Source organism: Carcharhinus amblyrhynchos, chromosome 2 (assembly GCF_965287045.1).
Source record: "Carcharhinus amblyrhynchos chromosome 2, sCarAmb.v2.hapA, whole genome shotgun sequence".
Taxonomy (NCBI): Eukaryota; Metazoa; Chordata; class Chondrichthyes; order Carcharhiniformes; family Carcharhinidae; genus Carcharhinus; species Carcharhinus amblyrhynchos.
In genome coordinates, this window is record NC_137325.1 from 79471141 (window position 1) to 79493307 (window position 22167).

Below are 22167 nucleotides of genomic sequence, written 5' to 3' on the forward strand. Positions count from 1 at the left end.
CAGCCAAGTCAGTCAACTTAACAGAGTGAATGAGATCAATGATGTTGATGTGGTGTAAATGGACTTCTTTGATACGGTGTTGCACAACAGACTTCTGTCGTGACAGACGGCAGCACAGTGACTAACACTGTTTACTAACAGCGCCAGAGACCCGGGTTCAATTCTGGCCTTGGGTGATGGTGCAAACTCCACACAATCTCCCCACGTCTGTTGGGGTTTCCTCTGGGTGCTCAGGTTTGCTCCAAAACTCCAAAGATGTGCGAGTTAGATTGACTGGCAATGCTAAATTGCCTCTTAGTGTCATGGGGATTAGGGGAGTAAATACACAGGGTTACTGGGATAGGGCCTGGATAAGATTGCGGTCAGTGCAGACTCAAATGGGCCAAATGGCATCCTTTTGCACTGTAGAATTCTATGAATCTATTAGAAAAGGTCGAGCTCATGGAATAAAAGGGACAGTAGCAACACAGATACAGAAGAGATCGAGTGATCAGGAACAGAGGGTGGTGATTAGTGGATGATTATTGTGCTGGAGGAAGGTTTATAGTAGAGTTCCCCAAGTGTCAGTGTTAGAACCTTGCTCTTCCTGATATATGTCAATTAGCTTGGTGTACAGGGCACAATTTCAAAGTTTACAGATGAATAACTTGGAAGTATTATGAACCTGAGAGGGATACTGTAGAACTTCAAATGAATTAGACAAGTTGGTGGAATGGGCAGATTGGTGGCAGATGACATTCAATGATAAGTGTAAAGTGATTCATTTTGTTCGGAAGGAAATGGAGAGGTAATATAAACTAAAGAATACAACTCTAAAGGGGGTGAAGGAGCATAGGAATCTGGGTGTATATGTGCATAAATCACTGACAGGTTGAGAGAACAGTTAATAAGGCATACAGTATCCTGGGCATAGAAGAGAGTAGCACGTAGATTATGTTGAATTTACATAAGTCACTAGTTCAACCTTAGTTAGAGTACTGTGTCCCTTTCTGGGTACCACACTTTAGGGAGGATGTGAAGACAGGAGAGAGGAAGAAGAAAATATTTACAAGACTGGTTTCAGGAATGAGGAACTTCAGCTGAAGATTGGAAATGTTCTGTTTTCCCCATTGAGAAGATTGAGAGGTGATTTGATAGAGGTATTCAAAATCATGAGGGGTCTAGACAGATTAGAAAAGAGTAACTGCTCCCACTCATGAAAGAATTGAGAATGTGAGGGTATAGATATAAAGCAATTGGCAAAAGAAGCAAAAGTGATATGAGGAGAAACTTTTTATTTTGTGAGTCATTAGTGTTTAGAATAGCACTGAGAGTGTGATGGAGGCAGGTTCAACTGAAGCATTCAAAAGGAAATTAGACTTATTACACTGGGGAAAGTGGAAGAATGGTAATGGGGTAATTGTTCATTTGGTGAGCCAGGGGGTCAAATGGCTTTGTTCTGTGTTGCAACAATTCTGTGATTCATTAGCTCAGCACTCAGTTTCTGGATACCTCCTCCTCCCCCCCTCCAGAGGACTGTTTTGAGTCATTTTTTGGCTTTAAAGGAGTTTTATAAATATAAATTGTCTGTGCTGTAGTCTGTGGTGAATTTTCCTCATCTTTTATTTGCTCTTAAGCAGCTATCTGGCCTCCATTTGTCAATTTCTATTAAAATTAAGCTCAGTTCAAGAAATTTCAAAATAAACCTAGATTCTTATTCCTACCTTTCTCAAGTTCAACAGGGAAAAGATCCAGTCTCTCGACTCGTTTTTCCAGTTCATATTCAGCAGATGCAGCAACAGGATCCACGTCATCATTTCTCCTATCATAGTCTTCATTAGAATATGTATGGAAAACCTGTACAAATAAATTGTATTTCTGTAGTGACACACTCACAAAAATCTAAGACTAATCCAAACCAATCCATCAATAACAATATATGCCATCAAGCACGTCTGCACAGAAGTAGTGATGCCAACATGAAGCATAATAAACTGGAAACATGCAAAAAGAGTATTTATATATATGCATAGTAGTCTGAAACCTTCATTTTTTAGTACAAAAATATTGAAAAGGAATTATCATTGATTAATGATCTTTCACCTGGGATTAGAAATCAAATCCAACCTTGACTGAGGGGACATATGATTCAGGGCAGACACAATCCTGTCCTTAGTAGACAAAACTGTTAATAATCCAGTACTAAATAGCAACTTCATTGGTGAAGATATATAAATGGTGGCAAGAGTATTGTCATCCTTCACCTAAAATGTTTTAAAAAGGGGAAAACATAACAATGATTTTAACAGACCTGAACATCAGAGGATACAGAATGGCTATCTTTGGATACTCTATCTTTTAGAGAATCTCTCAGTCTTTTATTTGATTTATTGTCACATTATTGGAATTCCTGTGCACTATATACACAAAACATATCGTTCCTAGAGTACGTAGGGAATAAGGAAAGGATAGAGTGCAGAATATAGTGTTACAATTACAGGTAGGGTGAAGTGAAAGATCAACTTAATATATGTTTGGACCACTGAAAAGTCTGATGACAGCGAATCGATTGGCACATCTTTTCAGACTTTTGTATCTTTTTCCCAACAGAAGGTGGTGGAAGATATGTGCCCATAGGGCGTGGGGGCTTTGACTATGCTGGCTGCTTTCCCAAGGAAGTGTAAACGGAGTCAGTGAACAGGAAGTTGAACTGGACTACCCTTTGTAGTTTCTTGCAGACTTGTCAGAGCAGGAGCCACACCAAGCATCCGGAAAGGATACTTTCTATGGTTCATCTGCAAAGTTGGTGTGGACTTGTCAAATTTCCTCAGCCGTCTGACAAAGTAGAAGCGTTGGTGGGTTTTCTTAACTGTAACGCTGGTGTGGAAAGACCAGAACAGATAATTGGTGATCTGAGCACTAGAAACTTGAAGTTCTCAACCATCTCCACTTCACCACCATTGATGTGGATAGGAGCAGGTCCTGCACTGCATTTCCTGAAGTTGATGGCTCACCCCCTCGTTTTACTGACATCGCGGGAGAGATTGTCATTGCACCATTTCATCAGATTCTCTATTTCTTTCCTGTACTCCATTTTGTCATTGTATTGGGCTGGATCTCAATCAGTGGTATCATCAAACTTGAAAATGGAATTGGAATAGAATTTGGCTGCGCAGTCATAGGTATATAAGGAGTATATTAAGGGGCTGAGGACACAGTCTTGCAGCGCACAGGTGTTGAGGATAATTGTGGAGGACGTGTCATTACTTTTCCTTATCAATTGTGGTCTATGGGTTAGGAAGTCTAGGATCCTGTCACAGGAGGAGGAGCAGAGCCCTGGACCATGGAGTTTGGAGGTAAGTTTTGCTGGAATAATGGTGTTGAAGGTTGAGCTGCAGTCAATAAATAGGAATCTGACTTAAGTGTTATCCGTGTGTTCCAGGGTTAAGTGTAGGACCATGTGCTGTGGACCTGTCGCAGTGATAGGTAAATTGTAATGGATCCAGGCAATATGGGACACTGGAGTTGATATGTGCCATGACTATTCTTTTAAAGCACTTTATAATGATGGATGTCAGAGGCTGTAGTCATTAAGGCATACTGCCTGGTTTTTCTTTGGCACAGGGATGATGGTTGTCCTCTTGAAGTAGGTAGGAACCTCAGATCTGAGTCAGGAGAGGTTAGAGATGTCTGGGAATATCCCTGTCAGTTGGTTTGTGCAAGATCTAAGTGCTCATACGGGATTCCAACCAAGCCAGTCGCTTTCTGTGGGTTAACTTTCAAGAAGGCTGATCTGATATCTGCAATGGTGAGGAGGATGATATCTTCTCGCTGACCTCCTGCTCAAAACGAGCGCTGAACTCATTGGGATGGGGTGTTTTGTTGCCAGTGATTCTACTCATCTTCACTTTGTAGCCTGTTATATCGTGTAGTCCTTGCAACAATCAATGGGTGTCCGTGTGGCTAGTCTGGGATTCTAGCTTGATATGGTATTGTCGCTTCCATCTTGTGAGGACGTTGTGCATAGAGATGATGCAGTGTTGACAATCAGACTGTGCCTCAAAAGCATGTCTCACCTGCTCAAAGTTGCACCCAGATACTTTGGACTGTACATACATTAGTTAAGAACTATGTTGTACATTAAATATATCCTTCTGATAGTTCTAAGATGCTTCAGCAGTAATATTTCAACAACCTTGATGACTCTGCTGAGGTAAATTCATCAATGTTTTTTCCATCCCATTTACTATTGCCCTCTGGACATGACTGAGATACTACGTTCTATGAATCTCAGTTTGATTGTAATCACTCTACGCTAAAATTGAGAATCTGTCACAATTTGGATGAATTAAATTTGAGATATTAAAATGTGAAGTTTGTTTCTGTGCTGTGCTCCACCTTCCTTGGATCAGAACTAAACCTTTCAAATTTTGCATAGCTACATCCAGCCTACATCTTAAAAGGCACAATCCATTTTAATTTAATTTTCAATTACCTTTTTAAAAAAAATGATTTTTTATGATTGCACAATTGTTTTGAATGAGCGCCTTTACTTACAGCTGTGTACACCAACATCATTATTCCCAGCACAATAGAGTTGACTGGATAATTTCCTCATCAACTACACAGGAGATTGCACTGCTATAAGTGGCTGGAATTGATTTTACACACACAATGGCCCTAACATTAATCTCTAGATAGCTCCTAAGATGAAACTGCATCAGTGAAACCCAGAACTCAGCTAAATGGGTTAGAACATCAATTGCAGTTCAATTGAACCAATTAATTGCAACTTTTGGATTTCACACCTTCAAGCTGTGCATCAAGTATAACGGTACTCACGTATTCTTAGCTGAATTTAAAGGGACAATGTACAAATAGAAATTGGAGATGTTCATGATATTTGCAGCACATAGAGTAAGGGCAGCATCCATTTTGAATAACACCTCACTGGAATTACTGCTAGGTACAATCTTGAGCAGGAAGGGCATACTTTTCTCCAGAGCCGGCTTCGCTCACTAAGAAGCAGTGCTTGGAAAGGAGGCAAGCAACAGGCGTGGGATGCAGCATGAGTAGCCATCAAATAAATCAAACACATCTTGTGGTTTAAGCCCCTAACAAATTTAATTTGTCTTGTAGCACACATGCGTATACACTGATTACCTGACATCCATCATAGAAATATAGAAGAAACATAAGAAGCCATTTGGCCCTTTCAAGCTTGCTCTGCCCTTCATCACGATCATAGCTGATCATCCAACTCAATAGCCTTGTCCTGCTTTTCCCCATAACCGTTAATCCCATTCACCCCAAGTGCTATATCATCTCTTGAGTACATTCAGTGTTTTGGCATCAACTACTTCCCGTGGTAATGAATTCCACAGGCTCACCACTCGTTCGGTGAAGAAATGTCTCCTCTCCTTCGTCCTAAATGGTCTTCCCCGAATCCTCAGATTGTGACTCTGGTTCTGGACTCCACCATCATCAGGAACATCCTCGGTGCATTTACCTTGTCTAGTCCTGGTAGAATTTTATAAGTCTGTATGAGATAACCCCTCCTCATTTGCTTAAGCTCCAGCAAAAACAATCCTAACCTAGTCAATCTGCCCTCATACATCAGTCCCGCCATCTCCAGAATCAGCCTGGTAAACCTTTGCTGTACTCCCTCGAGAACAAGAACATCCTTCTTCAGGAAACCAAAACCGCACACAATATTCTAGGTGTGGCCTCTCCAAGGCCCTGTATAAATGCAACAGTACATCCCTGCTCCTGTACTCAAAACTACATCATGACCGTCATTAATTCAAATCTTCCACCTAGATATAGAAAAGACGAGGGCTCACATATCTGGTGACAGAATCACAAACATATCTAACATGCATATATGCACTTTATTGTATCAAATGAACCATAAGAAGCTTGAGGTTGATTATTTTGATTATGCCACAACTAAATCATACTCCTTCAGTTCATCTTTCCAGGCCTTCATGGATACATTAAGTTCCATAGGATACATGTGAGAACGGTTCCTCACAGGGCATCATTCCTTTTGAGGGTGTACAATGAGAGGAAATACAGCCATACATCAGCACAAGTACTTGCACCAATGGATTCCTTTAAAAGATTAATTGGGTTTTCACCCAGTGATTCATATCTCACTGATTAACATGAGCAGATAACGATGACACAGAAGGTTACGAAGAGTGCACATTGGAATACAGGGGAAATAAATAAATGGGCCAAATGGCTTCTTTCTGCACTGTATGATTCTACGATTCTGTAAACTTCTCCAGGTTTTCTGCTGAGCTCGACAAACATACAGGGCCATCATCAAAAGAGAATGCATCAGGTGCAATATTGTCTTAGCCAGATACTGGCAGGCACTCTTCAAAACAGCATAATGGAGGAATCCAACTCAATCGCTTACAGACTGATAATGCAAGAAATTGCAAGAATGTCACAATGAGGTGTGGCTACTTGCATAAAGCTTTAAATACAGCTCTCAAATCAAACACTGCAGGCTGTATAGTGTAGCCTTAAACAGGATGATAGGAACTCAATCTGTGGCTTTACTATGCAGCGCCGATCTTCACTAAACTGATCTGCGGCAGAACTTAACAACTCAACCAATACCCGATTATGTTGTCCTGTCTCTCCCTATTACTGTCTTTGGCGAGGCTGTCAGAAACTTGAAAATCCACAGGCTGAAGGACAAAAGCATCTCAGCAGTCAAGTCTGAGCAGCCTGCCTTTACCTCTTCTGAAGCCACTCAGATATACCAGGTAGAAGTGTTAAGAAGTGCAAGTAAAAATAAATTTTAATTCACCAGAGGTACGTATATGGGTGTTTGGCAAAAAATTATGTTGTTAAAGTTCCATTTCTTTTGACAATGATATGTACATTATTGATTTGCACTATTTTCACATTCCGCCCATTATTCCATCCTAAATGCTAACTCATTCTTTCACTTGTTTCACCGTGAACATGGGGACCTATCAGACAGATGAACGACAAGTAGATGAATGGCTGAAAGACTGTTCAATGCAAAAGGAAAAGAAGATAGCTGCTAAGCACAGATTTCACTTCTTAAGTTTTACTTGCAGTAAACCTTCACAATATGAATTATAACAGCTCCCAGGGAATCTGGCATAGATCTAGATGAACCTCTGTGTGGTTGCAAACCAGCTGCACATTGATCCCTCTGTAGTTATAAGATCTCCTGGTAGCTGTGATGGACCTCCAACTGCAACATGTGCAGTCAATGATACTCTGTACCCGTGAGATTTTTTTAAATTCATTCGTAGGGCATGGACGTCGTTCACTAGTTGCCCTGTACAGGATGCCTTGCTAGGGTTGTTAAGAGTCAACCACATTGTTGTGGCTCTGAGGTCACAATGTAGTCATGATGTGGGTATGCCGGCGTTGGACTGGCGTAAACACAGTAAAAAGTCTGACAACACCAGGTTTTAGTCCAACCTATTTATTTGATAATATACTCACAAGCTTTCGGGGTTAGCCCCTTCGTCAGGTGAATGGAGAGTTCTGGCCTCAGACAGAGCATATAAAGCACAGACAGTTTAGAGATTACTGATTAGAATGCGAATCCTTATACCTAACCTGCTGTTCAAGACCTGAAGTGGAAGGAGCACTGATCACAGGTTAAAGAGATGTGTATTGTCTCCAGACAGTACAGTAAGTGAGGTTTTGCAAAAACCCGTGACTTGCCTGGGTTTGCAAAACCTCACTTACTGTACTGTCTGGAGACAATACACATCTCTTTAACCTGTGATCAGTGCTCCTTCCACTCACATTATCAGCCACTTCAGGTCTTGAACAGCAGGTTAGGTGTAAGGATTCGCATTCTAATGCAGGAAAGGATGTCCCGGGGCATGGTATATTGGCGAGACAATGCAGACGCTACAATAACAGATGAATGGACACTGCTTGACAATCACCACTCAGGAGTGCTCCCTTCCTGTTGGGGAACATTTCAGCAGTCAAGGGCATTCAGCCTCTGATTTTTGGGTAAGTGCTCTCCAAGGAAGCCTTCAAGACATATGACAACACAGAATCATTGAGCAGAAACTGATAGAGGAGTTCCGCACACAAGGACAGCCTCAACCACGATCTTGGGTTCATGTTACACTATCTGTAACCCCCATGATTTGCCTGGGCTTGCAAAATCTAACTGTCCTGGCTTGAGACAATTCACACCTCTTTAACCTGTGCTTAACCCTCTCTCCCCTGACATTGTCTGCACCTGTAAAGGCTTGATTAAAACATGAATTCCAACCATTATCTTGTAATTGAATTTGTGTCTATATACGCCCTGTTTATGAAACAAATCCTGCACTCACCTGAAGATGAAACAACACTCCAAAAGCTTGTGCTACTAAATAAACCTGTTGGACTTTAACCTGGTGTTGTGAGACTACTTAGTATGCCTACCCAAGTCCAACATCGGCAACTCCACATCATGGCTCTCTTCAATGAGATGGGAGCAGTGGTTAGCAGTTCTGTCTCAGCACCAAGGACCCGGGTGCAATTCCAGCCTTGGGTGACTGTGTGTGTGGAGTTTGTATGTGCTCCCCATATCCGCATGGGATTTTTCCAGATGCTCCAGTTTCTTCCCACAGTCCAAAAGGTGAGAGAGTTAGGTGGATTGGCCATATTAAACTGCCCCTGAGTGAGCCAAGATGTGTAGGTTAGGGGGATCAACGGGGTAAATATGTGGGGTTATGTTCTGATTGCTGCTGCAATGCATACAGATCACTTTGCCTTGCTGTTTATTGAGTAAATGCTGCAAGCCTTGATCAAAATTCTGCCCCCTTTTCCACCTCATTTCTGACAGTGATAATGTCAAAAGACAAATTTATAAAAACTGGATTTTACAACATTGGCATAAACTTTCAGGGTCATTGTGTCTCCACTGATAAAACTACACTAATCCCACTTTCTAGCACTTGGTTCATAGTCATGGCAGCTCATCCACGTATTTTTTTTTTAAAGACTGTGAGGTTTCCCACCTCTTTTACCCTCCCAGACAGTACATTCCAGACTCCAGAATGACCAGGAGATCCAGAAATTGAGAAGTTGCATATACGAGGCTTTTTGAGCCTGAACAAATTTACTTGAGAGCAAAAAGACAGCTCGAGGCACTGAAATCTGAGGTCCAGGAAAAAATGCAATCTAAAAAACAGATGTAGGTGGGGAGAACACAGGAGAACCAGCAGTTAACTGACAACCATGATGTATAAGATTTCAATAGTACAGTCAAGGTCACCTACCATCTAAGCATCCAAAGCCTTATTCTACTGCTGGCCAAGAATAGAGATGGTCATCAAAAACAACAAGGCTTTTTTAGAAGGTTAAAAACTAAGGTCATCAGTGCTTGCTGGAGGAGCACTTCAAGGACCTCCTTAGCAGAGAGACGATCTTCGGTGCTAGCGCCCTTGGTTCCATCTCGCAGTGTGCTACCTGCCACCATATCAACACAACCCCCAATCCAGCATGAGATAGAAAAAGCCATCTGACAGCTAAAGAACAAAGTATAAGGAGGATATGGAATCTCTACCAAAGCATTAAAACATGGCAGAGAAGCACAAATACATGATCTTATTTTCCTCACCCAAAAGGAGACAACCAAGAGATCTCCCAAAGGCTTTCAACACTGTCAACCATGAGAGATTACGGTCTTCCATTTTGGCTGACTTCAAAAGTTTGATACCAACCTCCACCTTCTTCAAGAGGACATGCAAGCCATGATCATGACCACTGAATCCACCACAGATCCAATTCACATTGTACTGGGGTCAAGCAAGTGCATATCATCACACTGACATTCTTCTTGACCTTCCTTGTGGCAGACAGAGGGGAACCGGTGGATGTGGTGTTTTTACATTTTCAAAAAGCATTTGATAAGGTGCCTCAAAAGGTTGCTGCAGAAGGTTAGGGGGCATGGAGTTGGGGGTAAGGTGTTAGCATGGATAGAGGATTGGTTGTCTAATAGGAAGCAGAGAGTTGGTATCAATGGATGATATTCTGATTGGCGGTTGGCAACTAGTGGAGTGCCGCAGGGATCTGTGCTGGGGCCTCAGCTATTCACCATTTACGTAAATGATCTGGAGGAGGGGGCTGAGTGTAGGGTGACGAAATTTGCTGATGACATGAAGATGAGTGGTAAAGCAAATTGTGCGGAGGGTGTGGAAAGTCTGCAGAGGAATCTGGATAGGCTGAGCGAGTGGGCGAGGACCTGGCAGATGGAGTATAATGTTAGCATGTGTGAGGCTATCCACTTTGGCAGAAATAATAGTAGGAGGGATTACTACTTACAGGGCAAAAAGCTGCAGTATGCTACGGTGCAGAGGGACCTGGGGGTCCTTGTGCATGAGTTGTAAAAACCCAGTCTGCAGGTGCAGCAGGTGATCAAGAAGTTGAATGGAATGCTAGCCTTTATAGCGAGGGGGATAGAATATAAAAGCAGGGAGACCTTGCTGCAACTGTACAGGGTACTGGTGAGGCCGCAGCTGGAGTACAGTGTGCAGTTTTGGTTGCCGCACTTGCGCAAGGATATTTTGGCCTTGGAGGGAGTGCAGAGGAGGTTCACTAGGCTGATACCGGAGATGAGGGGGTTGGTCTATGAAGAGAGACAAAATAGACTGGGTCTGTACTCGTTGGAGTTTAGAAGGATGAGGGGGGAATCTTATAGAGACGTATAAGATAATGAAAGGATGGATAGGGTAGAGGTAGAGAGATTTTTCCCGCTTAGAAAGGATAGCAGGACCAGAGGGCACAGCCTCAAGATAAGGGGAGGGGGGGTGCAGTTTAGATCGGAGTTGAGGAAGAACTTCTTCACTCAAAGGTTGGTGAATCTCTGGAATTCTCTGCCCGTTGAAGTGGTGGAGCCTACCTCGCTAAATATATTTAAGACGCGGGTAGATAGGTTTTTGATAGACAAGGGAATTAAGGGTTATGGGGAGAGAGCGGGAAAGTGAAACTGATCCACTTCAGATCAGCCATGATCTTATTGAATGGCGGAACAGGCTTGAAGGGCTAGATGGCCTACTCCTGCTCCTATTTATGTTCTTATGTTCAATACACCATCTCACCTTCAGCAAATTCCCATCTGGAGTGGAACTAAACTTCAGAATAAACTGGAAACTGTTCAATTTTCACCGCTTGCAGGCCAGATCCAAGACTATCCTATCTTCTATCAGTATGCAAACAAGGATTGCAACTGTGCATACTCCAAGGCATACAAGAGCATGGACCTCACGCTAAACATCTGTAAGACACAAATCCTCTACCAACCTCACCAAATTATTAAAATCCATGACGCGGCCTTGGACAAAGTGGACTACTTTCCATATCTTGGGAACCTACCTACAACAAAGGCAGACACTGATGATGCAGTTAAACCTCAGTGTGCCAATGCAGCCTTCAGTTAGGTGAGGAAGAGAGCATTTGAAGACCAGGACCTCAGACCCACCATCAAGTTCATGATCCACAGAGTAGTAATGACACCTACCCTCCTACATGGCTCAGGGATGTCGAGAATGTACCGCAGGCACCTTGCAATCCTGGATAACTACCACCAGCACTGCCTCTACAATTGCCCACAAATCCACTGGAGGGATAGTCATACCAAAGTCAGTGTTCTCACTCAGGCCTACATCCCCAGCAATGAAGGACTGGCCAAGCTCCAACAGCTTCTCTGGGTGGGCCACATTGTCTGTGTGCCTGACATGAGATTCTTGAAACAAGTACTCTGCTCAGAGCTTTGACATGGCAAGCAAAAACCAGGAAGCACGAGGAAACATTACAAAGGCACCCTCAAAGCCACCTTGAAAACATTCAATATCCTCATTGACACCTGGGAATCCCTGGCCCAAGTCTGCCCGAAGTGGAGGTAAGGCATCTGAGAAGGAGCTGAACATCTCAAATTTCATCACGAGCAAGCTGAAGCCAAGCATCAACAGCGAAAGGAGCATGTTACAACCCAGGCAGTCCACCCACACATTCTTCCAACCACTTCCAAATCTAACCACCACTGTTTTAGTCTGAACCACAAGTCTATTCCCAGGCAACTCCCATCACCAGAATACAAATTATACTAACTCCTGACCAGTCAGGTACCAGGAATAGTTAGGCATGCATACATGGCTCACACTGCAGCCATCAGTGGATGAGCAGTTTCTTCCATCATGGTTGGCTGGTTGGTGCCAAGCCAGGTTAACACTTCAACTTTGACTATACAAGTGAAGCTGGAACCTTACAGGTGAAGTGCTATCTACTAATGCCCTGAAATAGTCTTTATTGTATCTGCCACTCAATGCTCAATTTGTGCTTCATGTCAAATATGATTTGCTTATTAACGTGTTTAATTTATATTGATTCCAATTTGTGTTCAAGTTACAACAAATAAAATCATATGGTTAATTTCTTTATTTGGGGGTTGTTCAGGGAACGTAGGTATATTTTGGGAACAAGAGGCAATTTCAGTTAAAATGGTGTATTCAGTTATCAATACATTTAGGTGTCTTAATGTATATTAATCTTCCTATTCTCTTCCTTTACTTTGATAATTATTATTTATTGTTTATATAACAACTGGACTGGATCCTCACTGGGTTGGACATTGTTCCCCATTACTCCAAACATACATGGCTAAGAACCAGTACTTGAAGTTATGCTTCAGAGTTTTGATACTCTCGCAGCTAACATCAGCAGGGTTCGTAATACTACACATGATCTTCTAACACTAGATGGCAACATTGTTTCACTTAATGTCTGATGCCAGGACAAATTTTTCAACCATATCACCAGCAAGGATTTGTTCTGTTTTGCTGCCTCCACCTATTTTCAAGCCTGTTTCCTCATTCCTTTATATTTTTTAACCTTTCCACTCCCCAAGACACTACCATCTTCAAAAAGCCTCAGCTTGCCTGCACCAACCCAACTTAATCAAGGTCAAATTCCATGCTGCACCCATGTTAATCTCTCTTCACTGGGCTGTCACCAGGCCTCAGATCCCTCTTTCCTCTCTGCCATTCTGGCAGCGTCACCAGCTGCAGCAAAGAAAACAAATTTTCTGAAGCCTAGGTGGTGACTGTCTTCCGCCTTAATGGTTTGCACCATAGTGGTCAACTGTGTTAAGCATCACCTGGTGTGGCTCAAGAGCTCACCCTGGCAAGACAGTTTCTCACATATATTGCAGAGGAACACAGTGGGCTGAGAAGGTGCATAATTCACTGGCCTTGAAAATATTGGAGATCATGAAGCTAATATGTATTTTCTTCATGGCATTCCTCGTGCAATGACTGAACTGAGAAGATCATGTCAATTGTGCATCTCCCAGTTCTGAAACCACATTGGAATTTGGGGATAAATGCATTCAGCCATTATCTGCACTCTTGACCAAAGCATCGTGGCAAATACTTTTCCCATGATATTATGCTGAGGCAGGGAGATGCCTCAATAATTATTTCAATTGCTGCAGTCACTCTAATTTTTGGACAGGGTCACAATCTTTGCATCACACATATTCTGGAGCACCATCCTGCCCTTCAGCAGAGACATAGGTTTTGCAGTTGGAACAAAAGTGTCATTTTCCAGAGTTCAAGCTCATCCATGTATCTCACTGCAACTGAGCTAATGGTTCTGCTAAGCTCCTCCACTCAATTTGATATCCAGCTCAATCTTGACAGACAGGCTTTCTATAGCTTCCTCGATGAGTATTCTCCCAGGAATACAACTCAAGATCGTGTTCTATCCATCCCCCCAACTGCTTTTTGCACTTGTGATGATCTCCACTGTCTTTGTTTTCAGCGCAGCTTTCTTTGCTGACGGAACTTTAGCCTTTTTGATCCCTTAATACATGATGCTGACATTTCTTGTGTCAAAGGCCCTCTGAATAACTTTATTTATTACTTGGCAAGTAAGCTTACATTAACACTGCAGAAGTTACTGTGACAATCCCCTCATCGTCACACTCCGGCACCTGTTTGGGTAACTGAGGGAGAATTTAGCATGGCCAATGCATCTACCCTCATATGGGAGGAAAACGGAACACCTGGAGGAAACCTACGCAGAAACAGGGAGAATGTGCATACTCCACACAGACAGTGACCCAAGCCAGGAATTGAACCTGGGTTCCTGGCACTGCTACCGTGCCGCCCCTTTACAAGCTGGACTTCCATATTATGACTTCTAGTATTATAATTTAGATTGGAGGGATCTATGTTAACAATGTTAATAATCCATTTGAAGGGGCTTCAATCAATAATGTTTCACACCACTGATTTAGTTGATTCATGAGGTTCGAGTATGTTGACTGTTGCTACTAATATGGTAGCTATTGGAAAGAATCAAATCAAAAGGTATTTTGTTATACACTGTCACTTCAAAATTAGTTTCCCTTTTTAATCCTTTATTCTTCTGAAACTGGCTATGTTATAAGAACATAAGAAATAGGAGCAGGAGTAGGCCATCTAGCCCTTCGAGCCTGCCCCGCCATTCAATAAGATCATGGCTGATCTGTCGTGGCTCAGTTCCACATTCCCGCCCTCTCCCCATAACCCTTAATCCCCTCTCTTATCAAAAACCCATCAATCCGCATCTTAAAAATATTTAGCGAGGTAGCCTCCACCACTTCAACAGGCAGAGAATTCCAGAGATTCACCACCCTTTGAGTGAAGAAATTCCTCCTCAACTCCGTTCTAAACCACCCCCCCTTTATCTTGAGGCTGTGCCCCCTAGTCCTACTATCCTTTCTGAGCGGGAAGAGCCTCTCCACCTCTATCCTTTCCATCCCATTCATCACCTTATATGTCTCAATGAGATCTCCCCTCATTCTTCTAAACTCTAATGAGTACAAGCCTAGTTTATTCAGCCTCTCCTCATAGCTCAACCCCCTCAACTCCGGCATCAACCTAGTAAACCTCCTCTGCACTCCCTCCAAGGCCAAAATATCCTTGCGTAAGTATGGCGCCCAAAACGGCACACAGTACTCCAGCTGCAGCCTCACCAGTGCCCTGTACAGCTGCAGCAAGACCTCCCTACTTTTATATTCAATCCCCCTCGCTATGAAGGCCAGCATCCCATTCGCCTTCCTGACCACCTGCTGCACCTGCAAGCTGGGTTTTTGCGACTCATGCACAAGGACCCCGAGGTCCCTCTGCACTGTCGCCTGCTGCAGTTTTTCGCCACGTAAGTAATAATCCTTCCTACCATTATTCCTACCAAAGTGGACCATCTCGCATTGCCAACATTAAATTCCATTTGCCAGTTCCTGGCCCATTCGCCCAGCCTATCTAGATCCTTCTGCAGACTCTCCACACCCTCCGCACAATTTGCCGTTCCCCCAATCTTGGTGTCATCAGCAAATTTCGACACCATACACTTGGTTCCCTCCTCCAGACCATCTGTATAAATGGTAAATAGCTGAGGCCCCAGCACCGACCCCTGGGGCACTCCACTAGTCATTAGCCGCCAATCCGAATAGCACCCGTTGACCCCCACTCTCTGCCTCCTATTTGACAACCAATCCTCTATCCACGCTAACACCCTACCCCCAACTCCATGTCCCCTGACCTTCTGCAATAACCTCCTGTGAGGTACCTTGTCAAACGCTTTCTGAAAATCAAGAAAGACCACATCCACCGGCTCTCCTCTATCCACCACCCTAGACACATCCTCATAGAACTCCAGTAAATTTGTCAGACACGACTTCCCTTTAACGAAACCGTGCTCCGTCTGCTCTATCAAGCAATTCCCCGCAAGATGCCTCACTATTTCCTCCTTGATGACGGATTCTAACATTTTACCTACAACAGACGTTAAACTAACCGGCCTGTAATTCCCTGCCTTTTGCCTGGCACCCTTCTTAAACAACGGCGTAACATTAGCCGTTTTCCAATCATCCGGCACTTCCCCAGAATCCAGCGACGTCTGGAAAATAACCACCAAGGCATCCACTATCACCTCCGCCATTTCTTTCAGAACCCTCGGATGCATTCCATCCGGTCCTAGCGACTTGTCCACAATCAGCCCCTCCAGTCTGTCGAGCACTGCCTCTCTAGTAACAGTAATGTCATTAAGACCCTCCAGTCCTACCACCTTTCCATCTCTAACACCCAGCAAATTATGTTTTGCACGGTACGAGCAAAAGGGATTTCTAATACTAAGTCACAACAAGCAACATTAACACAAAACAGCGATCTCACAGCAAACACTCAATAGGCACCAAATAGAAAAAAGGATTGTAATATTGTACAAACATGCCAAAGTGCTTTAGGTGCAACAGATAACTTTTACGTATGGTCAAAAACAGAGTGCAGCTTCATCTGAGTGAGAAGCTAGGAATTTGTTGAGTGACAAGTTCAGTGAAATGGAGGGAGATGCTTCGTTCTTTTTTCTACCTTTTTCATTCTCCGGTCAATGGTTCTTATACCAGTGTAACAGAAGAAAGTGATTGGCAAAATTACTGTACAGGGAATTGGTGGTAGTGAATTGAGATGGCTAGAAAACTGGTTGGCAGATAGCAAAACCAAGATTAAGAATAAACTGATCGTTTTTCTGAACGGTAGGCAGTGACTTGTGGAGTACCACAGAGATCAGTGCTAGGACGCCAGCTATTCAAAATATATAATAATGATTTAGATAAGGGAACTAAATGCAATATTTCAAAATTTGCAGAGCTGAGTGGGAGATGCAAAGATTCTTCAATTTTTTCGCAAAAAATTTGCACAAGCTGAGTGGGCAATTACATGGCAGAAGCAATATAATGTGGATAGATGTGAGGCTATCCACTTTGGTGGCAAAAACACTATAATGTCATAACTATGTTTGAAGTTGTGGATTTTAAACAAAAAGAAAAATGTGATTTGCATTCATATATTCAAACCAACAACAGATTTATTCTCGGAGGTCCCCCCTGCACACAACATGAAACGGCAACCTGTGCAACATCCAAATGACATCGGCATCAAATCATGTGACTCAAAGCAATCATTCAATTATTTAAATCTATGAAATCCCTCCCCCATTTATCTCTGTAGGACATAAGAACATAAGAAATAGGAGCAGGAGTAGGCCATCTAGCCCTTCGAGCCTGCCCCGCCATTCAATAAGATCATGGCTGATCTGTCGTGGCTCAGTTCCACTTTCCCGCCCTCTCCCCATAACCCTTAATCCCCTCTCTTATCAATAACCCATCAACCCGCTTCTTAAAAATATTTAGCGAGGCAGCCTCCACCACTTCAACGGGCAGAGAATTCCAGAGATTCACCACCCTTTGAGTGAAGAAGTTCTTCCTCAACTCCGTTCTAAACCGCCTCCCCCTTATCTTGAGGCTGTGCCCCCTAGTCCTACTGTCTTTTTTGAGCGGGAAGAGTCTCTCCACCTCTATCCTATCCATCCCATTCATCATCTTATACGTCTCAATGAGATCTCCCCTCATTCTTCTAAACTCTAACGAGTACAAGCCTAGTTTATTCAGCCTCTCCTCATAGCTCAATCCCCTCAACTCCGGTATCAGCCTAGTAAACCTCCTCTGCACTCCCTCCAGGGCCAAAATATCCTTGCGCAGGTGCGGCGCCCAAAACTGCACACAGTACTCCAGCTGCGGCCTCACCAATGCCCTATACAGCTGCAGCAAGACCTCCCTACTTTTATATTCAATCCCCCTCGCTATGAAGGCCAGCATCCCATTCGCCTTCCTGACCACCTGCTGCACCTGTAGTCATGATAAAAACGTACAATTTTATTCATAGGATGAGTAACACGATAGATATAGTACTATGCACTATTAGCCATTAAGAAATAAGAAAATTGATCAGGTGGACATAGTCAGAGAGTCATGGAGGTTTACAGCATGGAAACAGGCCCTTCTGCCCAACTTGTCCATGCTGCCCTTTTTTAAAAAAAAGCCTCGATGCTAATCTCAAATGCCTGCATTTGGCCCATTTCCCTCTATACCCATTGTACCCATGTAACTATCTAAATGCTTTTTAAAAAGACTAAATTGTACCCACCTCTACCACTACCTCTGGCAGCTTGCTCCAGACACTCACCAACCTTTGAAAAAATTGCCATTCTGGACATTTTTGTATCTCTCCCCTCACCTTAAACCTATGCCCTCTAGTTTTAGACTCTACCTTTGGGAAAAGATATTGACTATCTAGCTGATCTGTGCCCCTCATTATTTTCTGGACCTCTATAAGATCACTTCTCAGCCTCCTCCACTCCACAGGAAAATGTCCCAGTCTATCAAGCCTCTCCTCAAAACTCAATCCATCAAGTCCCAGTAGCATCTTAATAAATCTTTTCTGCATCTTTTCTTTCTAGTTTAACAATATCTTTTCCATAATGTGGTGACCAGAAATGCACACAGCATTCCAAGTGTGGCCTTATCAATATCTTGTACAACTTCAACAAGACATTCCAACTCTGTATTCAATGTTCTGACTGATGAAACTAAGCCTGCCAAATGTCTTCTTCACCACTCTGTCCACCTGTGACTCCACTTTCAAGGAGCTATGAACATGTACCCCTAGATCTCCCCAACGCTCTACCATTAACTGAGTAGTCCTGGCCTGGTTCAATCTACCAAAATGCATCACCTCGCATAAATTTAACTCCATCTGCCATTCATCAGCCCACAGGCCCAATTGATCAAGATTTCAGAGGACAGACATGATAGCGCTCTACAATACACTGTGCTCCTTAGTTGAAGGCACAGTCATATGTTTTAAGCAATGTAGGATTCAGTTTACAGGAAGAGAAAATTATGCTGTTTAACTGGTTAACAAACTGGCACTAATTTAAAGAATATAAATACTTGATAGTTTGATGCACTTTAGGGAGCGTAGTGAAGATGCCAAAAAGCTATTTGCATAATGTGATAACGAATATTGCTCTCTTGAAGGATTTAAATAATGTTTCACAGATCATATAGATCTTTCAACCAATCCATTGGTTAATGGATGATAAGGCATAATTTAACATGCTAAGTACCATTAACTTTGAGATAATCCTCAAACTTTTGTAACTATTATCACTAACAATCTGTTCTGGTTTACCAAATCTTACAAAGATTTTCTCAAGAATTTCAATGGTTTGTTCAGATGTAGAAGATTTCATGATAACATCTGGTTACTTTGAGTGTGCATCAATTATGACTAAGAACATGTAACCCTCAAACAGACCAGCAAAGTCCACATGCAAACGTTGCCAGGCATTTTAGGCTACTCTCAAGAGTGTGAGGGAGACAAAGATGGTATATTTCTTATTCATACACAGGATTGACACTGTCCCTCTTCGTTCAATCTGAGCATTCAGGCCCGATCTCTTAAAATAACTACGTGTTAGTTCCTTCATCCAGACTATATCAGGATGTCCTTCATATAGTTGATCAAGAACTCTTCCATACAGGCTAGGAGGAACAATCAATCAAATATCTCACAATAAACATCCACCTTTGGCAATCAACTCAAGCTTTCTTGTCACGTATGGTTTCAAATCTGGATGCAGAGCATGTGTACCAACTACCGTTCCTTTCAGTACCATATCCATCACTTTCCCCATCACAGGATCATTTCTTGTATGTCTCTGGTATGACAAGCTATCACTAGCAAATAGTCCATCAGAGAAAAATAAAGAATATTAGCAAAACCAATTGATGGCAACTACTCAATAGGTTAATGCAAATGTGATAATGCACTAGCATGGCATTCTGATTGACAATATCTTTCATCATAAAAATGTGCAGGTAAGATAGGTGACCATCTTTGCAATCAGCTAGCAGCTAACGACAGTAAGCCTTTATACAGTACAAAAATAGTTAAGGGTCGATGATCAATGTGTGAAATAATGACGAAACCTTCCCATACCAAAAAATTACACTCAATTCTTCTTTGTCTAGCTGAGCATAGTTAGATTCAACACTAGTCAGAGTATAGAAAGAGAAAGCTATTGGTTGTTCTTCATCCAAAGGCATGTGTGAAACTATTGCCCCTACTCCATAATATTAAGCATCGCAAGCAAGTAGTAATGATAATTTCGGAGTAAAATGGTCCAATACTTCAGATTTCTGCAAAGCAACTTTGATACTCTTTTCTGCCTTCTCACATTCTGTTCTCCAGTCCCATGACTGTTTCGCACAAACTAAATGATTCAATGGCTTCAATACTGAAGCTAAGTTAGGAACAAATTTTACAAAACAATTTACTAATCCCAGAAAGGATCTCAATTGCTTCACATTAGTCTGACATGGTGCTTCTAAAACTACCATCTTTTTAGGTGCTTTATATAGGCCTTTACTATCAACAACATGACTCAAATACTGGACTGATGTCAGGAATAAGTCACACTTTTCTTTCTTGATATGCAGACCATGATCAATCAATACCTGAAGGTATTTTAATATTGCTTTTAAATTATTGAAATGCTCTCAGTTACTGGACACTGTTTTTAGGACATCATCCAGATAACACTGTACACCAGAGAGACCTCTTTAAATCTGATCCATTAAACTTTGGAATGGGATTGGTGCAGATGTTATTCCGAAGGCAACTTTTAAACTAAAGGTGACCTTTATGAGTAACAATCCATAAGCACTGATTCAGATTCAGCAGCTACATTCAACACACAACACTGCATTTATTATATTTTTAAAATCATCACAAATACGAACTGAACCATCTAATTTCATGATAATTTCAGGGAGCCCTGACACTTATTGTAATTGGGTCTAACGCACCAATATTAACAAGCTGCACTGATTCTTTTTCAACTTTAGGACAAATTGTATATGGCATCTTTTTAGTTGACTATTAGGCTTGATCTTGAGTTTTGCTCAAAATCTCTTCATTATATCCCATGTCTCTTCAAACATTTATATTTATCCAGAAGGTGCCATAAGCTGTTTTGACAATTATCCATCTGTTGACAGTAGGTCAACCTTTTCTTCTCCAACTAGGATTTCCCAAACAAGAGCTTGGAAATTATCATGGACACCAATGGAGAGGCAACACCACTGTTTGTCTACGCAATGCTACATTAACCATGATGTAACCTTTTGGCAGCACAATCTCTTCCACTGAAGTATATGCCACTGAAATCATATCAGCTGGTTTCAAAGGAAGGTGCTTCGGCTTTTTTTTGCTAAGTAGTCTCAGGAATCAACCTCCATCCTAACCGGTTGTCCACTGAACTTCAGAATCACTCACAGTCTATATGATTCACCCTGTATACATGACATTCAGTTGGGGCTCTTCATTATATTGCTGTCCAGTTTCCACCCTAAACATATTAAAGAAGCTATTCCCTATGGACAAGCCCTCCGTATACACAGGATTTGCTCAGATGAGGAGGATCGTGACAGACACCTCCAGACCCTGAAAGATGCCCTCGTAAGAACAGGATATGGTGCTCGACTCATAGATCGGCAGTTCCGATGCGCCACAGCGAAAAACCGCACCGATCTCCTCAGAAGGCAAACACAGGACACAGTGGACAGAGTGCCCTTCGTCGTCCAGTACTTCCCCGGAGCGGAGAAGCTACGACATCTTCTCCAGAGTCTTCAACATATCATTGATGAAGACGAACATCTCGCCAGGGCTATCCCCACACCCCCACTTCTTGCTTTCAGACAACCACACAACCTCAAACAGACCATTGTTCGCAGCAAACTACCCAGCCTTCAGGAGAACAGTGACCACAATACCACACAACCCTGCCACAGCAACCTCTGCAAGACATGCCGGATCACTGACACGGATACCATCATCACACGTGAGAATACCATCCACCAGGTACATGGTAAATACTCTTGCAACTCGGCCAACATTGTCTACCTGATACGTTGCAAGAAAGGATGTCCCGAAGCATGGTACATTGGGGAGACCATGCAGACGCTACGACAACGGATGAATGAACATCGCTCGACAGTCACCAGGCAAGACTGTTCCCTTCCTGTTGGCGAACACTTCAGTGGTCACGGGCATTCAGCCTCTGACCTTCGGGTAAGCATTCTCCAAGGCAGCCTTCACGACACACGACAGCGCAGAGTCGCTGAACAGAGACTGATAGCCAAGTTCCGCACACATGAGGACGGTCTCAACAGGGATCTTGGGTTCATGTCGCACTATCTGTAACCCCCGTGACTTGCCTGGGTTTGCAAAACCTCAC

General features: G+C 42.6%; 1 protein-coding gene across 6 annotated transcripts in view; it reads right to left on the reverse strand.

The window, feature by feature from the left end:
* The window catches only part of ppp1r9a (protein phosphatase 1, regulatory subunit 9A), a 321619-nt gene that overhangs the window by 222099 nt on the left and 77353 nt on the right, over window positions 1-22167 (reverse strand). For all 6 annotated transcript variants that reach the window (XR_013889014.1, XM_080207861.1, XM_080207856.1 and 3 more), the window contains exon 2: window positions 1704-1836. Coding sequence is in view for 5 of the 6 variants with exons in the window: in XM_080207861.1 (XP_080063987.1) it covers window positions 1704-1836 (133 nt within the window). In the remaining variant the exon portion in view is untranslated. The remainder of the gene's footprint in view (window positions 1-1703; window positions 1837-22167) is intronic.